Source organism: Strix aluco, chromosome 23 (genome assembly GCF_031877795.1).
Source record: "Strix aluco isolate bStrAlu1 chromosome 23, bStrAlu1.hap1, whole genome shotgun sequence".
Lineage (NCBI taxonomy): Eukaryota > Metazoa > Chordata > Aves > Strigiformes > Strigidae > Strix > Strix aluco.
In genome coordinates this window covers 2,728,084-2,751,594 of record NC_133953.1, presented here as the reverse complement: position 1 = coordinate 2,751,594, position 23,511 = coordinate 2,728,084, and the positions used below count along the sequence as shown (strand labels likewise).

Genomic DNA, 23,511 nt, shown 5'->3' with positions numbered 1-23,511 from the left:
TGCAGGGCACGGGGACTCCCCCCGCCACGGGACCGCCCCACCGCTTGGCGTCTGACGGTGTCCCTTGGACGCACTCGGTGCTGGAGCGAGTTAAAGGCAAGCTGGGAGTGCCTTCGAAAGCCTTGCTGCGTGCTCCGCGGTCCCCAGGGCTAGCCCTGCTTCCTGGCACGGCCGCGGTGCTGCTCTGCCTGCGCTTCCACCTGCCTGGCACCCCCCAGCTGGCTCCTGCAGCTCCCCACGGGTGCTCCCGGGGTGACGCTGCCAGCCTGTGTGCGTCCTGCCGTCCCCCTTGCCTCAGCCCTGCTGCCAGCCACAGCCCCGAGGCTGCCAGTCAGGGGACCCCCCACACCCCGAGGGCTCCTTCTTCCTTCTGCTGCCCCAACCCTGCCTGTCTTTGCTGGCTTTCCCTCCCTTGGCCTTTCTCTTGTCCCGCTTTCACTCTGCTGCCTGTTTCCTCTTGTTTCCCTTCCCTCCGTCCTGCCGCCCGGTGCCCAGATGTGTTCAGCCAAGAGAGTTTGCAGCCCGTGTCCCCTTGCCGGGCTGTCTGTCTCGCTCTCCCTTCCCCCTGCTTAGAGCACTTCTGACACCATGGGATTATTTTTCTTTTTCCCCTTGTCTTGTAGCTTTTGGCTCCCAAGGCCCTTGATTTCCTTTGGAGTTTGGGAGGAGAGACGTGAGGAGGAGGGGGGGGGGGTGGAGAGGCTGCCTTTCCTAGGGCCTTCGTCAGAGCGAAGTGGTCAGGAAGAGCCGCAGCCCTTCCACGCCGGAGAGCAGCGAGGCGCCGGGGCAGGAGCCGTGGGATCGCAGTGAGTGGGGCTACCCAGCTCTGTCCGCCCCGCGCCGGGGGCGAGCTGGGACTCGCTGGGGTCCTGGCTCCGGTGCCTGGGCGGAGGAGAGACACTTTTCTCCTCCTTTTCCTCTTTGTTGCAGCCGTCGCGTCCAGGAGGGGGAAGAGAGCAGATTTCCCAGGGCAAGGCCACGGGGAGGGGGCCAGCGCGGGCCGTGGGGCTCCGCTCTCGCTGCACTGGTGTGGGGAGGGCTGGGGGCAGCCCGGGCAGCAGGGTGGCCCCCAGCACCGCGGTGGTCCGGCACGGCCCGGGGATGCTGCAGCCCCCGGCAGCCGGCCGGGCACGGAGCAGAGCTGCCGGCAGCAGGGATGCTGCCAAGGGCTGGGCCGCGATGCAGCCCCACGCTCCCCGAGCTGCTGCCCCGCCACGCACCGCCCGGATGCAACGAGCCCACCCCACGGCTCGCAGCTCGCCCGCTGCCCTCCAGCTGACACCCCAGCCGGCACCCCCACGCACACCCGTAGCCACGCATGCCGATGCCCCAAACGCCCCCCAACCCAGAGCTCCTGTCTCCCACGCGTGCCGCAGCTCCCGCCCCAGCTGGCTGGCCCCCGCACCCCCATGGGCTGTCCCGTGGCGGGGCACGCTGGGGGGCTGCGGGACGATGTGGTGGCACTGCCGGCGATGGGGATGCTGCGGCAGGTGCAGCCGGCCATCAGGCCTTGCTGTGGGGAGCGGCTAAAAAGGCAAACGGGAAAGAAGGGAGGAACACTCCCCTGATGACTTCCCACACTCACTCCCTGCCAAGCCCCGCAAGCTCATTTCCCAGCCCTCTTCACTGAGCTCCCCAGAGCCGTTACCCTTCTCTGCCCCCTTCCAGCCACTCCACGGCAGACAAGATGAAGCAGCTCTTCCTCCTCTTCTTCCTCGGGCTCATCACCGGCTCCTTGCAGATCGAAGACAACAAGATCCCTGGGCTGTGCTCAGGGCAGCCAGGCATCCCAGGGACCCCAGGCCTGCACGGGGGCCAGGGTCTGCCAGGCAGAGACGGGCGAGACGGCCGGGACGGGGCGATGGGGATGCCGGGGGAGAAGGGCGAGATGGGCCCTCCGGGTAAGAAAGGAGACATCCTGGCTGGGGAGGGGGACCTGCTCTGCCCTGCCTCTGGGGAATGCCCTCATGCCAGGGGTTGAGCCCTGGATGCTGGCACGGAGCCACATTGCCAAACTGAGAACGAATCCTGCAAATGTGCCCCATTTATGCCACCACCACCCCGCCCGTCCTGCCTGTGGCGACCCTGTGCTCCTGCAACAGGCAGCAGCTCCTCATCAATGGCAAAGCTGTGTTTCTCCCCATCCCCACTGCTATCCCTCTCTTCGCCCCCCCCTGCTTTGGGAGGGCCCACCAAGCTGATCCCGAATATGGCTGCATCACCCCTGCCCTGGCTCCCGGGCTGGGGTTTCTCCCAGTCTGGGAGCGTTTCTCCAACTCTCTGTTGCCGCTGTGCCTGCTTACCCCATGCACCTAGCCCTCCCTGCTTGAGCTGCTTCCCCAGGCAGAGCGCTGGCCACGGCGGCTATTCGCCATCCGCATCCTGGGGGAATCTGGTAACACTGGTGGGATTGGGGCTGGGCAGGGGGGCTGGGGGAGCTCTGAGGGCAGGGGGCAATGCTGGTGGCGGTGGCTTAGAGGTAACCCTGTCCTCCTCCTGCCTGCCCCAGGAGCGCCCGGTCCCCGTGGGGAGGTGGGCAGCCCCGGCGTGGACGGCATGCACGGTGAGAAGGGGGCGCAGGGTGAGTGCGCGGTGGCCCCCCGCTCGGCCTTCAGCGCCAAGCGCTCCGAGTCGCGCAGCCCACCGCTGGCGGACCAGCCCATCCGCTTCGACGTGGTGCTCATCAACGAGCAGGGCCACTACGACCCCACCACGGGCAAATTCACCTGTGAGGTGCCCGGCCTCTACTACTTCGCTGTCCATGCCACTGTCTACCGTGCCAGCCTCCAGTTCGACATCATGAAGAATGGCCAGTCCATCGCCTCCTTCTTCCAGTACTACGGGAACTGGCCCAAGCCCACCTCGCTCTCGGGGGGAGCCCTGGTTCGCCTGGAGCCCGAGGACGAGGTGTGGGTGCAGGTGGGCGTGGGGGACTACATCGGCTTCTACGCCAGCGTCAAGACGGACAGCACCTTCACCGGCTTCCTGGTCTACTCCTACTGGCAAAACTCCGCCGTCTTCGCCTGAGCCTGCCCTCGGCTGTGGCCGGGGCCGGGGCACACGCCCCTTCCCAGCCACCAGCACCCCGGGGAGGGCAGTGCCGGGGTGCGGCCGCGTGGGAGCCAGGACACCAGGACCCCTGCCCCGCTCCGCCGCTGCTGCCCAGCGCAGGGCAGGAATGCAGCCTCTCTGCCGCCCCAGGGGTGGTGGGGAGCATCCCTTCAGCAGCGCTGCCTAAGAGCTAAGTATTATCTCAGGCACCCAGCTTTGGGGTAAGAGGCCTGCGCCAGGGAGCTGCAATAACCTGGTTGTCATATGTTATTCGCCATAGCCACCTCGGCACGCAGCGTAGCCCCGCCGGCACGGGCATGGCACCCCAGCCCGTGCTGCCAGCTTCTCCCCACGCACAGAGCGAGCCCGGGCTGCCTGGCCGCTGGCACGGCAAGGGGCCCGTCCCGCCGCGGCCCTGGCATGCCCCAGGGCTAGCAGTCACCCTTCCCATCACTCCTGCTCCCTGCCCTCCGGCCGCCCCGGTGCCTCCCCCTCCTCCTTCACCCTCAGTAAAGGGGTCCTCGACCGTACCCTCAATAAAGGGCTCCCTCAGCCACGCGTGTGCCTGCTGCCTGTGCGCCCGTGCCTGCGCGCCAGGTCCTCGCCGGCTCGCTCGGGTGCCGGCACCCCTCTGGGACCCTGCTCCCGGCGGGCAGGGCTGCCTGGGTGCTGGGGGTCCGCGGGAGCAGCTCGGGGTGCCGGCGCTGCCCTGCCCGGGGAGGGTGTCCCGGGCCAGGGGCCGGGAGGGGCCGGTGCTGGGCCACCGCCCGCGGCAGCAGGGCCAGCGGTAGCCACTAGATGGAAGCATCGGCGTCCCTTAGCGAGGGCACCCGCAGCTGCGACAGTCTTCCCCAAAGCCTCGGGAGGGGACACACGCACACACCCCCAGGGACAACCCTCGCCCCCAGGGGCCCTGGCTCCCTGCGGCGCGACGGCGAGGACTGACGCCTTGCTGGGCGAGGGCCACCCCGCTGGAAGCGGGCTTGCCCCGAGGGGAGGCAGAGACCCTGGCCCGGAGGTGGGGAGCGAAGGCGGGGGGGGGGTTTGGGGGGGGCTTGCGGGTCCCCCTTCCTGCCTGCCCCACGCCCCAGTGTGAACGCGGTGACCCGCCTCTGAGAAAGGGCCCTATTTTTAGCAGGGGAATGAAGAGCTTCCTCATTCCTGCCCAAAATAGGTCCCTGCGGGGACCAGCCAGGGAGGGGGCTTTTGGCCAGGGGCCCAACTCCTTCACAGGCCCTGCTGCGGGCGCAGGCTGGGGACGGCTGCTCTGCCCGGCCGTGGGGTGGCAGCTGGGCTGGGCTCCTTTCCTGGCCATGCCAGCAGGACCTGGCAGGCACTCACCAGCCCAGGACGCCCCTCACACAGCCGGACAGCCACCTCTCCCCCGGCCCAGCTGCCCCCCAAGCCATGCTGCATGGACCCCCCACGGCTACAGCCACGGCCCTCCAGCATGAACAAACCCTGCGGCCCTGCTCACCTGCCCTGGCTGGGAGCTGGGGCAGGCTGGCAGCAGCCCTGGGGTCAGCCTGCATGCCCCTGGGGAGGGCCAGCACCACCCCCAAAGGGGGCTGCCCACAGCCCCACAGCTCCCCACCGCGGGACTGGAGACCTGGGACCGAGGGCACGTCACTCTGCAACCTGCCTGGCTGTGCGGGACTGGGGGGGATGCACAGTCCAGCAGTGCCAAGGGCCACCCCCTTGTGCCATAATGGCCTGTGGAGGTGCTGGGACCAGGGGTGAAGCCTCGCTCGCCCCTGGGGTGCTGAGGGGCTCTGTGAGCCGTCTGGCAGGCTCCTCTTCCCAGCCCCAGCTGCAGGATTGGGTTACAGCGGAAGCGTCTGTTTGGGTTGACGAAGGCCTTTTCTGTAAGTAGAGCCGCCCAGGGGCAAACAATGCCGCAGAGCAGATCGATGGCCGGCTGTCTGTTCTGGAAGGAGGAAAATGACTGTTCTTGAGACGAGGCCAGGGGAAGTGTGTGGGGGCTGGGAGCATCCTCTGGTCCCTATCACGATGTGGGGGAGCACAGCTAACAGAGGCAGCCACAGACATAGCACTTGGCACAGCAGTTTATGGGCTCTGCTTTCTTTGAGATGCTCTCGGTCTTCTGGACGCTGTCTGGGATCATTGGGGGACTGCTGAGAAACATGGGGGTGCCTGGTGCTGCCTGGGGAGGATGAGGAAGAGGATGAGGAAAGGCTAAGAGAAAGGAAAGAGAGCCACAGGAAACCTTGATTTCTGGCAAGTTTCTAGTAAGCTCCAGCTGCTTCTGATGAGCTTTACCAGCTGCCCCCGAGGAAGGAGTGCTTGAAGCCCCTGTTCCAGCTGAGCCCAGGTTAGGGAGGGGCCACCACCCCATAGCCAATGCAAGGGCGAAGCCTATATAAGAGCCAGGCTCAGCTCCCAGGTACTGTAGTGCAGCTGAGAGAGGCAGCAGTTTGTGCAGAAAGATGGGTTGTTTGGGGGTTTTTGGGCTGTTTTTTTTTAAAAAAAAAAAAAAAGAAAGTGCTAGCACCTCTTCTCAGCACACCAAGGTCACAATCCCCAGCAGCCATTGGAGCAACCCTTCCTGCAATGCTGGAGGACACAGCCTGGCCAGCCCTGAGCTGCAGAGGGTGCCTGGGGCCTCTTGCTGGGGCTGGTGCACCTGGCTGCAGCCTGCAAGAGGTGTCTGGTTGTGCCGTCTTGGAGCTGTGCTGCCAAATGGGCAGCTGCTGGAGGAGGTCAGCAGGCTGCGTGGCATTGGAGAGGGCATGAAAGAGATCATCTCTGAGATCCTAGAGCTACAAGAGCCCAGATCTTCAACTATGGTGGTAGAGCATGGACCTGCAAAGTTCAAAAGTGGAAATGCCCTCGATGGTGAAAGTTGTCCTAATGGCTCCTGGCACCTCCAGCTCCACCCAAATGCTTGCAGTTCAGCACCTTCATGGCTGATGAGGTGTGGGGAGCACTCTCCAGACATCTTCAGGTGACCTCTGCCAGCAGGCCAGTTGACCTGGTAAGGAGAACTTTAAACTGGGAATGTCAGGGGAGGGGACAATCCTTGCTTGGGTGGGGATGTGGTGGATGGGGTGGGTAAATAAAGGGCTTGGGGGGTGTGAACAGCAGGGCCTCTGTTACCAGCAAAACAGGACTGAAGTGGGGTCACTTCAGCATAGGGGCACAGATAGGACAGTGCCCACAGGATGATGTTGTGGGCAAGTTCTCATGGCCTGCTGGGAAGTGGGCGTGTGTGGGGGCCAGTAATGCAGGCAGGATGGGGTGCAGCCTGGAGGAACTAGCAGGCTATGAGCACTTGCAGGGCTGCTGCCTCTTTGGGATGATGGGTCAGGATTAGCAGGCAGCCGTATGGGTGTCCACTACATGCCACCCGATCAGGACACAGCTTGCCTTCTTCAGGCATGTGGAAGAAGCCCCATGTTGGCAGGCCCTGGTCCTTATGGGGAGCTGGGAATGCCCCTGATATCTGCTGGAGGCACAAGCAGCGTGGGAGGCTTCTGGAGCACGTTGACAACACCTTGCTGGCATGGGTGATTGAGGACAGGTGGTCTGCTGGGCCCCACAGACAGGAAGGACTGGCCAAGGGAAGCTCAGGATCCTGAGAGAAGAAGAAAAGACAAAAGCAGGACCACAAGCCTGGATTTCAGGAGAGCAGACACTGGCCTCTGCAGGGATCTGTTTGGGAGAATCCCATGTCCTCAAGAGAAGAGATGTCCAAGAGGACCAAGGATCAGCTCCTCCAGACTCAAGTGGTCCATCCCAATGAGCAGAATTGGAGGTGGCAGGTTATCTGTGTTGACCTAGGAGGAATAAGGAGACTGAGCGTGCAGAGTTGGGGCTAGGTCTAGTTCAGCAAAAGGAAATGCCAACTCCTGCACCAGGGGAGGAATGACCCCACACACCAGCACCTGCTGGTGGCTGGAAAGCAGATTTCCAGAGAAGGTCCTGGGGATCCTGGTGGACAAGTTTACTACAAGCCAGCAGTGTGCCACCAGCCTTCTGGGCTGCATTAGGAGAAGCATTGCCAGCAGCTCAAGGGAGGTGATTCTTCCCCTCTACTCAGCTCTGATCAGGCACAGCTGCAGTTCTAGGTCCAGCGCTGGGCTCCCCAGAGGTGGACATACTGGAGAGAGTCCAGCAAAGGGCTGTCCATCTTCTACTGTGAGGGTGATCAAACTCTGGCACAGGCTACTCGGAGATAGTAGAGTCCCCATCCATGGAGATATTCAAAACCTGACTGACCACATTCCTGTGCAACTTGCTCTAGCTGCCCTTGCCTAAGCAGGGGGCTGGACTGGATGGTCTCAAGGTCCCTGCCAGCCTCAGCCACTCTGTGTCTCTGAGGCCTCACCACACTCGGCACGGCAGCTCTGAGGCGCTGGGATTGCTGCCACGTACAGGGAGCCGCTGTGGCTCCCTGTGCTGAGCCGCTAATGAGGGAGCAAAGCTGGTGTCGAGGAACAGCCCAAAGAACCCCCGCGGTTCGGCTGCTGATCATCACCTGCTCCCTCCCTGTCGGCCTGGTATCATTAGCTGCTCATGCTGCTGCGCATCTGCAGCGAGTGGCTGTCGTGCCAGCCCCCTGCTGTCAGGCAGACGATGGCTGTTGTCCCCAGGCCGGGACTAGTGGCTCATTAGGGCTGGGATGTTGCAGCTGGGCTGACAAAGGGATCCCAGGGATTTTCCCAGGGCAAACTGTCAGCCCCCACCACCCCAGTGCTCCTAAACTGAAGTAACTCGACAGCATCATGGTCTTCCCTCCTTGGGCATTTTGATGGGCTGAGACCAGCCCACTTGGCTCATGTGTGAATCTCCCAAGCGAGTCTCCCTCCTTTGGAGCAGGGAGTATCCCCAGGGACTCCAGATCTCATGCCCTGGACTGGTCTGTGAGCATGGCTGCTGGACACCCTCCCCAGGCAGCGCAGCCCTGCACCAAAAGCCACGGTGCCAGAGCAGAGCCCCTGCACACTGTCCATTAGCCGGGAGGTGGTTGCATTTTCCTCCCATAATTGCTTGCTGCTTGGCCAGTGAGTGAGCCAAGTGCATGCAGGATGGCTCCCGGGGGAAGACTGTGTCCTTCACATCCTGTCCTAGCTTGGCAGGCTCGGCCGCAGTGGCCTGAGGCAGCTGAACGCCCTCTCTGTCCCCCACTGGGGCTGGCTGAGGGGATGGGGGGCTGGGAGCACCCTGCGCATGAAGGGGATGACAGACATTCCCCTGATGGCCCAGTCGTCCTGCCCTGGGGCAGCTCTGCAGCCTACCCGAGTGCCCAGCCTGCCTCGGCTCACGTACCCTGGGAGCAAGAGAGGAAGACTGAGCAGTGCCTCAGTTTCCCCAGTTGTCACCCATCTGCAGCCAGACCCCCACAGGGCTCGGGCAGACTGCTGGCGTGGCCCTCCTTTCCGTGTGTGTGTGCTGTGCCTGGCAGAGCTCTGCTTCTGCAGCAGATGTCCGTCTCTTTCTGGCCTCTCAGCAGCCCCCCTCTCCCTGCTGTGGTGTTCATCCTAGTTAAAATTAGCTAGTTTGCTGGCATGGCCCTGCCTAGGCAGGTGAGTTCGGGGCAGGGTGAGCCAGAACTCCTGGGGTCTCTGCCCATCAGGGTCCCGGAACATTTTTCTAAAGAATTTACAAGGATGCTGGAGAAGCAGAGGGTGCTTAAAAGCACATGGCAACCTGCCAAGAACTCAGGCTGTGGCCAGGGAGTAACTCATTGTGCAGCAAATGCATCTGCTCACCAGTAGCCCAGCGCAGCTGAGCCTGCCATGGCCTTTCTGCAAGGCAAGACCAAGCCCGGTGCTGCCTGCTGCTCCACAACTCCCAGTGCTTTGGGAGCTGCCTCCATCCCTGGGACAGGCAGGCTTGGAGGACATGGAGGTGTGAAGGACAGATGGCAGCAGGGATTACACATCCCTGTGCATGTTCCTGCCAGCCTGGGAAATCCCAGCCCCTCTGCTTTGGGCTGCTCAGGCCCTGGGGAGCTCCAGCTCTGGAGAACCTGTGCACCAATCCTTCACTCCAGGGAGGAACTGCTCCTGAAAAGAGACGAAACAGTGTGTACGAGCCCCTCCGCAAAGCAGCTACTGCTTCTCTCCTTGCTAAACAGCTCCAAGGGACCTGAACAAGGAGAGAAGATGCCCACCAGGCCTGGGCCCCTGCCAGCGAGAGCCACCCCAGCTGCTCTGCCCGCTCCTGGGCCCAGAAGAGGCTGCAGCACCACGCACCTCTCCAGGCAAGATGCAGACATTAGTGCCGCTGCCTTGCGAGCTGCGTGCTTTCCCCCCTGCACAGGCGTCTCCACAACCACCTCCTCTCGCTGCGGGTTGGCAGAGCAGGGGCTGGAGGATGCCAGCCTGGGAAAGCCCACCTGCCATGTCTTCAGGTGCAGAGTCATCTCCTGGGTGCCACCCTTCTCCTGTGCAGCAGCCTGGCTCTGGGGTACCCCACAGCACTGCCCTTCTGGGTGCAAGCACCCCCAGAGAAGTACCCCTGAGCTTGCTGGTGGCGTTAGCCCTGCAGCTCTGACCTGTGGTGGGGAGTGATGGGCTTCCTCTGGAGCCCAGGGGTGAGCAGAGAGGAGACCCCATCCTCCCCAAAGAAAACCATTCCCAAGAATGAGGCAGCAGGCAGCTTTTGGTAAAGGAGACTTTAATCTGCTCGCTGTCTAGTCCATAGTGCAAAGAGTTAAACTTAAGGCAAAGCTTTCTCTTTTTTCTCTTTTGTTTAATAAACAGGCAGCAAACAAACAGGCCCTAAAACAATAAGCGTGACTGCTGTAATAGAAAAAGGGTTTGAGGGGAGAGACTGCAGTCCTGGGGAGGTGTCCTTCCCCCACGCTGTAATTTGCGTAGGAAACACCACAGGCCAAGATCTGTGAGCTGGTCCCCACCAACCAGCACAGCTGCAGCTAGAAGCATGGCCACACTCCCCCTCCCAGGTGTCTCCAGAGCCACAGCCAGGGAAGGGTGCAGCTCTTCCACCTCTGCAAGTGCCCGGGACAAGCTGGACCCTGGGGAAGGCAGCCTGGGGGGCTGCGCTCGCTGCCCGGCAAGGGCTTGGCTACTCAGCTGCGAGTGTCACTGGCTGCAGCCACGGGAGAGGTGGGTGGAGAGAGCAAACGTTAACACGGGCGATGTGTGTCTGGGGAGGCACAGGGACAAGAGGCTGAGCAACGGTGCTTGTGCCAGGAGCTCTGCACCTCTGCCAAGTGAGGTGGAAGCAGGTGACAGCCCTGGGGCCAGGCCCTTTGAACCCACTGGTGCTCAGGAGCCCAGCTTGGCCCAGGAGTCCCTCCAGCCCCAGCACACACAGGGGCAACTGGGTGCCTCCCAGAGCAAAGCTGCTCTCTAACAAGATAATATCTTGCCGCAGCTCGTGTTTACAGCACAGAGGCGTCTCCCAGCATGGCCTGGCCTCTCTGCTGCCTCCGTTTTGGCTTAAATCACTAATCAAGAAGGAGAATAGAGACGGAAGACCATGCCAGCCGCCCTCAGGCTCTTGGCTTGCGGTCCAGGAGTCAAGACTCTTTCCACTCTGGCTCCAGCCAAAATTGGCTGTGGCGCATGGCTGACCTCAGGCAAGCAGCTGGAAAAGGGAAAGCTTTTTAGTGCAGGGCCCTCTTGCAGCCCAGCAATTTCTTGGAATGGTGCTGGTTGACCAAGCTAGGATGAGCCATCTCAGGCCTCCCAGTCAGGATCAGATGCTCTCGTTAGACCTCAGGGGACACTTTTAAATAAAACTAGCTATGTTTCTGACAGACAGTAAGACGCAACAGCAGTGTAACCCTGCCCTAATCAAAGACAGCCATGGTCCTGGTACTGCTCCATGCACACAAGTGCAGATCTGCAGCACGGATATGCAGAACTTGTGCCTGGAGCTGGAATGTCTCAGTGGGCTCCCAGGAGCTTTGGGGTGGCCCCTCTCCTCCCAAAGATTACTCCCTCTAGCCAGCCCAGCCTGGGAAGCAGCAGGCAAGCACTGGTGTGAACCACCCAGTTCCATGGCACTCTGAGCCTGAAGAAAATGTGTATTATCTAGAGAGGATTCTCCAGCATTGGCTCTGACGTGTGCTGCTGCTGTCAGGGCTGTGAGTACTGGCTGGCCAGCCAGCCAGCCACCCCTCAGGTTCCCCAAGCAGCACCAACACCCCTGCAGAAAGAGTAACTCCCTCTGGCCTCCTCATGCAAATAACCTGATGTGTGCTTGCTAGTCTTGCATAGGTGATGCGTGGAAAGCAGCAGCAACACTGAGCTCTGCAGTCAGCTGGCCTGCAGGGAGCCCACACTCATCATGGCTCCTCATTGTCCTGGCAAGAGGAATAGGAAGCTCCAAAACCAAAGCCATGGTGGCTGGGATACTGAAGTACCCGAGAAACCCTGCTCTCCAGCTGAGAGCCAGGCTCAGCCCTCTGGTAACAAAGCCTGAAACTCTCAAGTGTGCTCATTACTCTCCTAGGGCCTTGTAAAAGAAGCACACTTCTCCCTTCCCAAGGAGCTCCCCCATTTAGATGGTGGGAGGAGGAACAGGCCTGAATGCAGTCTGCCAGGTAGTTTTCTGGTCAGACCTTGAGAAAAACCCTCCCTTGCCTTGCACCAGCCTCTATGATTCCCAGGAGGGCACAGCCTTTAATGTTTCCATCAGCTTTGGCTAGGAGGGACCAGGGCAACTTTCTGCACTCTGCTTTGGATCTCAGACTGCTGCAGGCTTGAGGCAACAGGTCCCGAAACAGCAAAAGTTGTCAACAAAAAAAAAGTAACACTCTCAGCCTGCTGCAGAGGTCAGTTATTGTGCTTGCTAGCAAGAGCTACAATCTTGTTATGTAGCAAATGTGGCTAGCAGACACCCCCAACAGCCTTTTGCCTTTTCAGCACCATTCTTAGTTCTTTGGAAGCTGCACGAAGGCAGCCCTGGGAAGTTCTGCTTCCTGGCAAGAGGCAGACAGGGGTGCCCTTGACCTCCTGGGACACTGACCCAAGCCACCCGCCCCATGGGCTCACAAGTACACATTGAGCGTCTGGAGGATCATCTGGCGGCACAGCGGGCAGTTGCGCTGGTAGATGGCCTGCTGCAGGAGGACTTCCGTGCACTCCTGACACAGGCACAGGTGCCTGCAGGGCAGAAGCAGGACTGTCTTGGTTTGGTCTTGACAGATGACACATTTCTTACGTTCCTCTTGCTCTTTCAGGAGCATCCAGGGGTCGTTATCCAGAGTGCCCTCACCATCCCCAGCTGCTGCGTTCAGCTGCTGCCTCCTTGGAGCTTTCCCCCAGGAGGTGCTCGGTTCCTCCCTGGGTGGCTGGTGACGCTGTCCTGCCACGGCACTTCGACTCAGAGCAGGACGCGCTTGTGGTATCTGCTCAGCATTCAGCCAGTCCTCGTGCTCGACTGGCTGCTGGCCAACCCCTGCCAGCATCAGCCTGCCGGGGGCTGCGGGTCTCAGGGCGGGCACAGCTGCCCCTCGCTGGTTGCTCTCCCGGTTCGTCGTTCTGCCTCCTCGGCTCCAGTTGGTCACCTGCAGACTCCAGTCCACCAACCTGCGCCAGGCCTGGGAGGTCATGGCCATACCCAGCGTCAGCACTGCCACCTGATAGAGCCGCCACACATCCCGCTGCAGGCGGTGGTAGGAAGGCAGCGTGTTGAAGTAGCTCAGCACGTAGCCTGTCAGCGTCCACAGCAGCCCAGGGTTGAAGACAAAGATGCCGACAACAATAATGAGGAGGAGCAAGCCCAGGCCGTAAATATTCACAAAGAAGATGCTGATGAAGAGCTCGAGGACGGAGGCCAGGAGCTCGAAGGCCAACTGGCAGGGCGACCACAGCAGGATGGACACAGCGATGGCACCGCTGGAGACGTGCGCGAGGAAAGCAGCCAGCAGGTCCGTGACTCTGAGGAAGGGGCCGGCGACGGAGTCCCACAGGGCCGCGAGCAGGGTGAAGAGGTTCTGCGTGCCGATGAGGCACACGTTGACGAGGCTGTTGACGAGGTAGGCCAGCAGGCTGGTGGCGATGGCCAGCCCCTCGCAGAGCTGCCTGGCCAGGGCCTGGCCGCAGCCCAGCAGGCCGCAGAGCCCGCGGTGCAGCAGCTCCTTGCCCCGCAGCGCCAGGTGCGAGAGGAGGTGCCCCGCCACCTTGAGCCCCTCCAGGCCGCAGCAGCAGCCGCGCAGCAGCCCGGCCAGCCCCTGCAGGGCGCCCAGCGCCAGCCCGCAGGCCGCCCGGGCCAGCGAGGCCAGCGAGAGCAGCAGCCCGTCCCAGCAGGCCAGCGCCGCGGCGGCGGCGGCCGCGGGGAGGCTGCAGGCCGCGGCGAGCAGCCAGAACAGCGCCGACACCAACGAGGACACCAGGAAGAAGTTCACGTCCAGCACCAGGACCAGCAGGTCCAGAGCCACCCGCAGGCCGCGGAGCAGCGCGAACAGCAGGTCCATGGCTGCGGGCAGCAGCCGGGCGCCCCGGCGGGGCCCGTACGGCGGCCGTCAGCCGCGGCCCGCTCGCGGCCCCCCGGCGCTGGGCGCCGCCATCTTGGCCCGGGCTGCCGCGCGACGCCGGGCCAATCGGCGGCGAGGGCCGCGCCTCTCCCCGCAGCCCATTGGGCGGTTCGGAGGACGCGGCGGGGGCGCGGCCGGACGGGGCGCTTTCGGTTGGCTGTCGCCACCGGGACGGGCCCCGCCCCCTGCGCGCAGTTAAAGGGCCAGCGGCGGTCGTTTAAGCGTGGCGGCGCCGCGAGCGCAGGGCCGCTCTCAGCGGGGCGGGTGGACCCGCGACACGGCACCCACGGCACACGGGAAGGCTCTGGGGCATGAGAGTGGCTCCCTCACCCTGGTTCCAGCGCGGGGGGCACCCAAAACCCACAGAGTCCCTGGGGCCACACACGTGATGAGCTTGTGCCAGCCTCAGCCCTGGTGCAGGGAAGGTTTGTGCTCTCAGCGGGGTCCCCGGGGTGCAGGTGTCTGGGACAGGGTCAGCCCAGGGCAGCGCTGCTCTCTCCCCACCCGGCAGTTTCCTGCAGGAAGTCCCAGAATAAACCCATGGCCATGGCCTGGCCCAAGGTTACAGCCCCAGAGCAGCTCCTGCCGGCTCTCGGGCAGGGCGTGGGGCTGACGGTGTCTCTGGCCTTCGCTCAGCCAGTGATGACAAGCTGTGTGATCCAGCGATGACAAGCTCAAGAAAATCCAGCCCTGGAGCCCAAGGCTTTTTAAGGAAGGGGAGAGCAAGCGGAGTGGATGACCCATGGGAAAGACATCTGCAGCCCCAGGAGGCACCGGCCAGTGCAGGGCCAAGGAGGGAAGCCCTGCACCCTGGGGCAGCAAGGGAGGAGCCCTGAGGCAGCAGGACACTGCGGTTCCTTTCCTGCAGCTGCCAGCCCCTTCTCCTGCATGTTCCCCCCATAACACCCTGAGCCAGGGCAGGAGCTGGGAGAGGGGCCGTGTCCTGGCACGCTCTGCGTGGGCCAGTGCTGCTCGGTGCCATCCAGCTCTCCTCCAGCCGCAGCACCCCCTGAGCTGTGTTAAGGGAGAAGCCGCTGTCCGAGCATTCACACACCAAACAAGGAGTCTCACACACATCACCCGCGTCTTTAGCTGCCAGGAACGGAGTCTCTTTGTAGCGGGCGACTCCACTGAAGGGTGGTTCTTCCAACTCCTGGCACACACACACACTCCCTCTCCGGCGCTTCCTCTTCCCGCAGGCTCGACCCTAGGTTTCCCGAAGCAGAGTCTCTAATCAAGGCCTTCAAAATAAAAGTGTAATTTATTCTGTCCATGGTGCACAAATTTAGGCAGCTCGAGCTGGGTGCCTCTGGAGAGGGACCCCAAACACTAAAATCCCTGGGCAATTATACCCTTACAACCTAAGTTTCTGCCCCTCACACGACAGTCCAGTCCAACAGTAATATTCAAGTCTGGGGTCTTCTTATTTTTCATTGAATCGTTTTTCTTGTCTCTAGGGGGGTTCATTCTTTTCCTATTTCTGGGGCTGTAGTTTAGGCTAGTGGTTATTACATCTGATTTTGGGCTCAAACTCGTTCTGGGCTTTTCCAAATTTTCTTATCCCTCCAATCAGAAAACCGGTCAACATTAAGCAAGAGCATTAAGCAAGCTGTAAGTTCTGCTTTATCATGAATGACTACTTTTAGGCAGTCAAACAAAGCCCTTAAAGCCTTTAAAACATATTAACAGCCTCTATAATTTTATATACATTCCTGTGCTATTACAGCCTCACAATCTTATGCCGTCATTGCCATGTGCTGTTCACATCTCGTTTGGGTCTAGTCCACATGCTCATGTAGCTCAGCTTTGCCACCCTCCACAACAGCTGTCGGGATGGCAGATCCATGCGTATCTGTCTGTCTGTCCATGCCTGGGGTCTGTCCTGCCCGCTGGCTCCCCCGCCGGCCCCGGCCCCTCCCCGCCTGGCCGGTTGTGGCTGTGGGGTCCCTCGCAGCAGTGGGTGCCTGGATCCCACTGGCAGCGTGTGCGCCCGTGCCCACGTGACAGAGGCAGGATGCTTTCAGCATTTATGGTAATGTTTGGATTTCTCATTGCTTTACCAAACAGGAGAAGGAAAAAAAAAGAGCCGAGCCAAGGGCTGGGTGTGCTCCACTCATTCCCTGCCTTCAGCCGCTCACCTGCTTCCCCCTCCCTGCTCCCAGCGCCTGCCCATGCCCCTGCTGTGCCCGGGGCACTGTGCCCCGGTGGGCTCCCCGCTGCAGGGCTTCAGAGGTGCAGGCGCTGCAGGGTTTAGAGGTCACGGCTTCGTTAGCAGGGCTTCTCCATCATTGCTCCGGGGGGCAGAGGGGAGCCCGTGCCTGCTCTCCCCTGCTGTAGGGTGTTTGGCTCCGCAGCATCCAGACCTGCTGGAGAGAGGTGCAGGGCTCAGGCACCCCGGCACGGGGCAAAGAGGGGTGCAGGGGGCTGGGAGCACCCAGGGGATCAGCTCAAGCTGGAAAGCTGATTTGGCTGGAGCAGAGTAGAGCGGGACTCCCAGTGGAAGGGCTGCGAGGCTGGCATGTAGGGACAGAAAATGCCTTCCCGGGGCCCTGTGGGGGGGACAGAGGCCCCTGTCAGGGTGCAGGGCAACTGGGCCACAGCCAGAACCCCTCCTTGCAGGGAGGGTCCCCCCAGCTGTCCCTGCACTTGCTGGAGGTCTGGGCACGATGCCACTGCGCTCCCAGCTGTGCCCGTAGCAGCTGCCAGCAGCAGGACAGGATGGGCCCCACTTGTGAGCGCCCCCCTCCCCTTGTCAGCCTCTCAGTGCTCCTTTGGCACAGGGTAGACAGGGCTGTGCTGTAAACTGGGCTGTGCTGGTGCTAACTGGGGCCACCACAGCTCACCCTGAGGGTGCAGGAGCCCAAGATGACTCCAGCCCTGCCTGGAAACCCACTGCTGGCCAGGGCCTGTGCAGGGCACTGGCTGCGCTGGCACCGAGCCAGGCTGCGGGGCTGATGCTGCATCATGCCTCTGAGGTGCCTTCCTGGTGCTGAGCTCACCGCAGCTGGGCAGCTGCCCCGCTTTTCGGGGAAACAGAGCAGCCAGAGGAAGCCAGCTATAGGGCTGCCTTAGCTCTCATAGCCGCTGTGTCCTTGCGGCTTTTAGCTGGAAGCAGAGGAAGGGAGGGAGCAACGGGGGGCTGGGTGTCACGGTGCTTGAGGAGCTCTCTGGAGCCCAATGTGCTTGGGGGCGGATCAGGACCTTGCGCTCAGGGGTCCAGGCTGTGCAGAGTCTGGGGCCAGGCTAGCAGTGCTGGGGCTGCCTCACATCGCACCCTGGGCAGGTCCCAGCAGACTGGCTGGGAACAGGCTGTGGGTGGCAAAGGAATGGGAAAAATGAGGCAGACAAAGGGCTGGCAGCACAGCCTGCAGCCGCAGAGTTGGGAGACAGTGCTGGGGACCACCACGGCTCCCTCCAGGCCTGCCTTCGCAGGGGGACATGCAGCTTCCCCAGTCTCAGCATCTTCCCCTGCCTCCCTAGGCCCTTGCAGCATGGGCACATCCTGCCCTGCCGCTGCTGCCCCGAGGCAGGAAGGATGTTTCTGGGGTGTGGGTCCTGCTGGCATCACACCAGCGCTCCCAGCACACTCACGGCTGGCCGGGCAGCTGGGACCATCCCCAGGGTGTCCTCGCCTGCGGACCCGCAGCCGTGCGGCAGCCCCAGCACCTGGGAGGAGCCAGCCAGCACAGTCCTCCTGGGTGCTGCCAGCAGCTTTACCTCGGCTCCCCTCAAGATGCCTTCGCCAAGGGCTGGGCAGAATGCCTTAGTGTGGCGGCAGGTTCCTGCAGCCCCTTGCTCGCAGGCCAGGCTGGAACAATAGCTCATTCTGGTGCATCTGCTCCAGGAAAGTCCCCTGTCCCCACTCAGGCTCAGCTCCAGGATTGCGTGGCTCGCTCTTCCTCTGGCCTTCAGCTAGCCTAGGAAGTGATGGTATCCCCCACCACACATGTCCCTGCCATCAGGGAGCGACAGCCAGCATCTGCCCTGTGCGCTGCATGGCTGAGGCTGCTGGGGAGAGCCTGCGGGAAGGCTTGGGAGCTGGAGGGTGCCCGTCTGCCCCCGGTGACCCCAGCAGTGGGCACCTTCCCTGCCTTTGTTCGTCCTGCAGACTGGTGGAAGAATGGGAGCACGAGGGCTGCCCGCTGTGTTTCTGCAGGGCTGTGTGGCTCCCCACAAAGGGAGTTGGGATATCTCTCTCCCCTTGGAGCCCAGCCAAACAGCCCTGGGAAAAGCAAGTCCTCTTCCATGGGAAAGTCCTGCAAGGAGAAATCCCTGCTCAGCCTGTCCAGTCCCACAGTTCCCCTGGGCCCTGGTGCTCCGGCATGTCCCCGATGCTGAGCAGCATGCAGGGCCAGTGGCGTGGGGAGGTGGCATGGGGACTGTGCCCTGCTCGCTGCCTTCTCCCAGGCAGCCCTTGTCTGTCCTCATCCCTATTCCATGTGTCCTCACAGCAGCAGGGAGCCTTCCCCAAAGCCCTCCAAAGGGATCCTCCATGACCCAAGGGTGTGAGTGGGGCTCCCCCAGAGCTAGGGCTGGCCTCACCACCTGCCTGGGGCTAATCTCTCATCACACTCTCTTGGAGTTGCTCCTAATGACCTGTCCTGGGGGACCCCCGAGCCCTGCAGACAAAGCCAGGATGAGGACTTCACTGCCTGGGGCTGCAGGCAAGTATAAGGGGTGATGCTGGGCCCTCATGGTGGCTTCTCCTCCCTTCCACGGCAGTGCGGAGCACACAGCTCACCAACACCACAGCGAGCTGGCGAAGCTGGGTGATGTGAAGCCCAGGGAAGGGGCATTCCCCCTTCACTGGCGAAAGCAGAGGTGACTAACAAGCGTGACTGGGACCCCCGCCCGCCTCGCCCTCGGCCCCGCAGCCCATGCCGCGGGGTTGCCGCGTGGGCGCTGGCGGCAGCTGCTCCTCCCGGGCGTCCCGCTGCCGGACCCCCACCGGCCGGGCACATAATCCGCCCCATTGTGTGGGCGAGCGCCCGGCCCCAGCCCATCTGGCACCAAGACAATGGGGCCTTTTTCCAGCTCTTCCGAAGGAAAAGGCCGGTTTATAAATAGCCATCCCAGGGCTCCCAGGTTCCCCCTGCTGCTCTGTCAGCACCCATCCTGCCCAGCCCCAGCCCAAAGCCTGCTCTTTGCACCAGGGCAGCGGTGCACCAGGGCTGGGAGAGGAGCCTGGGGCACATACGTGACTGGCTCAGCCTGGCTGTGCACGTGCGAGCGAGAGGGCAGTATGTGGCTGTTTGCACGCTGCACCTGCTCCAGGCTGTGGGGAGCCTGTACCCCTGGGATGCCGAGCGACAGGCCAGCCCTGGGCAGAGGGCTCCTTTCCCCTGCGCCTTGGCAGCGGCTGTCAGCTGGCTAAGGTTTCCCCGGGAGTTCTCCCTCCCCCAGCTGTCCTTGTCCCTCTGCTCTGCACACAGAGAGGGTTGGGCTCCCGGGGCAGGGTGCACGGGGAGGGCTGCACGGCTCCTCAGCCTTCCTCGCCACGCCTGCACTGCTCCCTGCGGAGCGTGGCCAAGCCCATGTCGCTTGCATACCACAAGCCAGCCGGGGCAGGGGAGCTGGAACCCTGGGGTTCCTGGCTCCATGCTCTGACAGCGGCACCATCACTGGGGCAGTTACTGGGGGCTGTGCTTTGGATGGTGTGGGGCTGGGCGACCCTTGCCAGCTTGGCTCCTCTTTGGGGCTTTGCCACTGCTCTGCATCCACCAAGCCCCCAGCCATCTCCATGCAGCTGCCCTGGGAGATCGTGCTGCTCCAGTGCAGAAATCCAGATGTCACCTTCCTTCCCCTCTTCCGCTCACAGCCTTCCTTCCTCCGCCGGCCCAGCTCCTTGCCAGGCTTCCACTCCCGGCCCCTCCTAAACAAAGGCCCCGTAGCCATGGTTAATAATCCCCACATAAAGGCCCTGCAGAAGAGGAGAGGAAGGAGAAAGGAGACACAAAGAAGCCGCTGGGAGCCCAGCCGAGGAAGCAAGGGGGGGGCGGTGGGGGGTGGGGGGTGGAAGAAGGCATTTTCCTGAGCTGTAGGACAGGGGTGTCGATGAGGGCTCCCAAAGGTGGACAGAGATGGGGTGGAGGTACCCCAAGGCAGGTTTGCCCTCATGGCACATCTGATACCCCATCCCTTGTGGTCTTTCATGGCCTTCCACCCAGGGAATGGGGAGCCAGAGGTCAGACAGCCCTGGCAGGTCCCTGTACTTACTCCAGACCACATTGCATGAGCCCTAAAGCACCCTAAAATGCAGCACCAGAGGCTGGTGGGGAGGTGCCCCGGGGGTTTCTGCCCGGAGGAAGTGAGCCTCAGCACTGCCATGCCCCTGCAGCCGGGAAGTGGCAGGCCATTCCCGGGCAGTGTGGGAAAGCATGACTCTGGCCCGCATCCCGTCCCTTCCCAGGGGAGCGGGGCCCCTCTCGGCCCTGACGGTGTTGTGTGAAGAGGTGCAGGCCTGGGCGGACGCGGCAGCTGCCTTCCGCCCTGCACGTCTGCCTTTCATCCACCTCGGAGCCGTGCAGGGAGCCAGCGCCAGCCAACAGCTCATCGCTCACCGGCACTGGCGGGGGGCTCACTGGGAGGCAGCCAGCACCCAGAGCACCCCGGGCACCCCACAGACCCCTCCTGAGCCACACGGGCTGCTCTGGGCCCCATCAGCATGGTCAGGGGCTGCAGGGGCTGGGGAAGGCACGGGGCTCCCCATCCCCACCTGGGGCATGCCAAGCAGCATGTCGGGGCAGGCACAGAGGGAGAGCAGGGTTCTGACTGCCGGCATGGCCCACACTGGGGCCAGCTCCCTCCGGCAGCATCGGCCGGACCCAGCCGAGCCCCAGAGGTCTTGCTGGGAGGGCAGGGAAAGGTGGAAGGAGCTGAGGTGCGTGCTGGGACACAGCCTTTGCTCAGCCCCAGGCCCCATGCCTGGATCTGCACACCGGCCATCACTCCCTCCGGCTGCGGCGAGCCAGGCTCAGTGGGAGCCAGAGGAGAAAGCCAAATGCAATTACTTCCAAATCGTGCCTGCAACCTGTGATGCTCAGATAATTCCAGGGTAATTGTCCCTGCCCTGGGCAGGCTGCACCCGCGCACCCACGAGCTGTCCTGCAGCCCCCGGGTTTCCCAGCAGAGAGAAGCAGCTGTCCGGCAGCTCTGCCAGGGGCCAGCAAGCCCCACAGCGCCAGGGGCAAAGCCGCCTGCCTGGGCACAGCCTTTCACCCGGGACGTGGCAGCAGGGTGGGAGGAGAGTGCTGGGAGCCGTGGGGGTCCGGACACCCGTGTTCCCTCAGCTGCCAGAGAGTGAGAGCTGCTCCATGCCTCAGCTGGGGCCAGACCCCTGCGCCCCGACCTTCCCACCCTGGCTGCGTGCGTGGGACCGCGACACGGGAGCTAATCTGCACTGTTTGTTTGCGTAGCAGTGAATGGGGGCCGAAGCCAAGTGCATTAAGCAAGCAAATAAATAAGAACGCGTGAGATAAGGCGTCAGAGAGAGAAGATGAAGGTAGCCGGCCTGCTGTGCTCCCCACGCAGAGACCCCGAGCCCACCATGTGCTGCACACAGCGTGGCGGGGCGATTTCATGCCAGCTGTGAGGGCAGCAGGGTCTTGCTTTCAAATCCTGCCCGTCTTCCCCAGAACCATTAGTTTGGTAGGGGAAAAAAAACTGTTTTCTTCAAAGTTAAATGGTCTGAAAAGCAGAAGCCTGACCAACTGGAGGCGCGGCTGTTGCAGTAACGTTGGAAGGCTGTTTCAGGGTGGCATGGTCCCTGCCACAGCAGTTGGCCAGCCTCTTTTCTCCAGGGAGCAGCATTGCCCTTTCCAACTGCTGGGAATTTTCTGCAGAGGTTTTAGTAGCAACATTTTGCTTTATTTTTAACACAGAATAAAAGTTAGCACCAGCAGTGTGTCATCTGGGTTGTCCCACCTGTTTGGTTGACTTGGTGAATGCTTTCCTGCGGGAAAGTGGGACCCCCTCGGGCCCTCTTTCCTCACAGGGTGGCATTTGCAGGGCTTAAATCATGATATTTTGTGCGAAATGGAACATGTCTTTCCCTCTTCCAAGGGGAGCAGAGCCTGAGGCTCCTCTGGTGCTGCATCCTGCCCTTTGGAGGGAGAGGAAAGTGTGAGCACATTGTTGGGAAGTCCCCAAGGCCTGGGCACCAGCTTGGGGGGTGGCTGTTGCCACTGCAGACAGGGAGCTCCGGCCAGCGTTGGCTGTGAGAGCATCCCCACACTGCAGCCGTGGGGCCAGTGAGCAGCTCGCGAGCAGCCTGAGCGTGATGGCACAGCTCCCTTGCACTTGTTCCTCCCAGCGAACGTGCCGCCTGGGAGGAGGCCTCTCCTCTGCGGCAGCAACGCAAGGGCTATGAGCCTTATCACTGCCCAGCATTGCCATTTTAAGCAACTAATCTCGTGGGGAAAAAATTTAATCATTTCCGATGAATCATCAGGTCTATTTGGCTGAGAAAGTGTTGGGAGGGGGGGCTGGCCAGGCATGCAGACAAGGCAGGAGGAGGGCATGGGAAGGGCCACTGCATGGCACCAGTGGGGGAGCGAGGCTGGGGGCCAGCACAGGGTTGCTGGAGGGGCTGGCGGTATGAGAGGTGCTCGGGGATTCCTGGGAGGAATATTGTGGCCCAGGGGAAACTGCAGCCCGACCCCAGGGTGGTTGGAGAGATGCAGCCCATGCTGCCCAGGGCCTGGAGCACAGCTCACACTGCAGGAAATGCAAGTGGAGGAGAGAAGAGGATATGCAAAGGTTCAGAGCCCCTGGGTTTAGAGCCGGAGGAGAGTGCTCTCGCTGCTCCTGCCAGATGTTGGGGCAGCCCTGGGCCTGCTGTCAGGTGGGGTGAATGTGAGTCAGCAAGCTTCAGGAGTCCTGTGTGGATGGGGAGCAAGAGTGTGGGAGGCAGAAGAAGGGCTTTGAAGGAGAAGAAAACTCCGGTGCTTTGTCCTCCAACGCAGCCCCTTTAGCTCTGATTGACCTGGGGGGGAACTGAGGCACAGAGTCAGGCAGCGACTGGGCAGGGGCACTGGACCCAGTGTCCTACGTGGTTGGCTGTGGGCAACTCGCAGCACCTGGGGAGGTTTGTTGTGCTCCCCCAGGCCGGTGCGGGTGCCTGTCTCAGGGCTGCAGGAGGAGTGTTTGGGGCTGGGCGCTTACCCCTGGATAATAGCACCCTTGTGCAGCCCTGAGAGCCCCTCCGCCCCCGGGCTGGCCCCCGGCCAGGCACGCTGCCCTGGCCACCGCAGCTAACGGTTTTTCCACAGCCACCCTGCTCAGCAGCTGCGCGGGGGCTCAGGCCGTGGCTCGCTGGGCACCGCCGAGCAGGACTGTGCCGGGGGGCCCTGCCGCGGGGACGGGGCTTCGCAGAGAGCGTGGCTGCGGGGAAGGGGACAGCGAGCGCGGGGAGACCGAGGCAGAGCAGGGCCTGGGCCGCAGACCCTGCGGGCCTCGGTGACCTGCCTGGGACGGCACAACCCTCGTGCCCCTGCTGCTCGCTGAGGACCCCGCTGTGCCCAGGTGTCTCTCCGAGCGCAGGCGATGGCGACGAGCGGTTTGGCCCCCCTGTTTTTGAGTCCGCCTGCGTGGGTCCAACGACAACCCAGAAGCTGTGGCTGGGCTTTGGGGCAGTGTGGGGCTGAGCAGGGGTGCGGGTCAGCTCTGCCCCGAAGCACTGCCAGCCGGATCCGCTGACGCCTGGGACTCCCGGGGACTGTCCCCCTTTCCCGCATTCCCCAAGCCCCTATGGAAACCGGCCCGACCCTGCCCCTCTCCCCCTCCGCGGGCTGTGCTGGTGCTCCCCACCCCAGCGCCCCGCAGTCTGCCCCGAGCAGCCCGAGCAAGCCCGGGCAGGCGGGACGCGGCGGGCTGCGAGCAGAGCTGGGACGGGCCCCTCCAGCAGAGCTGGAAATGCCTGAAAACGGGGGTGGGGTGGGGGTGTGGATCTGCTCGAGGGTTGCTGCCGCTGGGGGGTGATAAGCGGC

General features: G+C 62.6%; 2 protein-coding genes across 2 annotated transcripts; one reads left to right on the top strand and one right to left on the bottom strand.

The window, feature by feature from the left end:
- The first annotated feature begins 706 nt into the window (after positions 1-706).
- On the top strand, positions 707-3,607 carry C1QTNF5 (C1q and TNF related 5). Its single transcript, XM_074848738.1, has 3 exons — positions 707-806; positions 1,669-1,901; positions 2,510-3,607. The coding sequence occupies exons 2-3, from the start codon at positions 1,688-1,690 to the stop codon at positions 3,025-3,027; spliced, it is 732 nt and encodes a 243-aa protein (XP_074704839.1). The 5' UTR covers positions 707-806; positions 1,669-1,687; the 3' UTR covers positions 3,028-3,607.
- A 6,069-nt stretch (positions 3,608-9,676) lies between these two features.
- On the bottom strand, positions 9,677-13,557 carry RNF26 (ring finger protein 26). The gene has a single exon (XM_074848892.1). It carries the CDS (start codon positions 13,463-13,465, stop codon positions 12,038-12,040), a length of 1,428 nt encoding a protein of 475 aa, XP_074704993.1. The 5' UTR covers positions 13,466-13,557; the 3' UTR covers positions 9,677-12,037.
- Between the last annotated feature and the right edge of the window lie 9,954 nt (positions 13,558-23,511).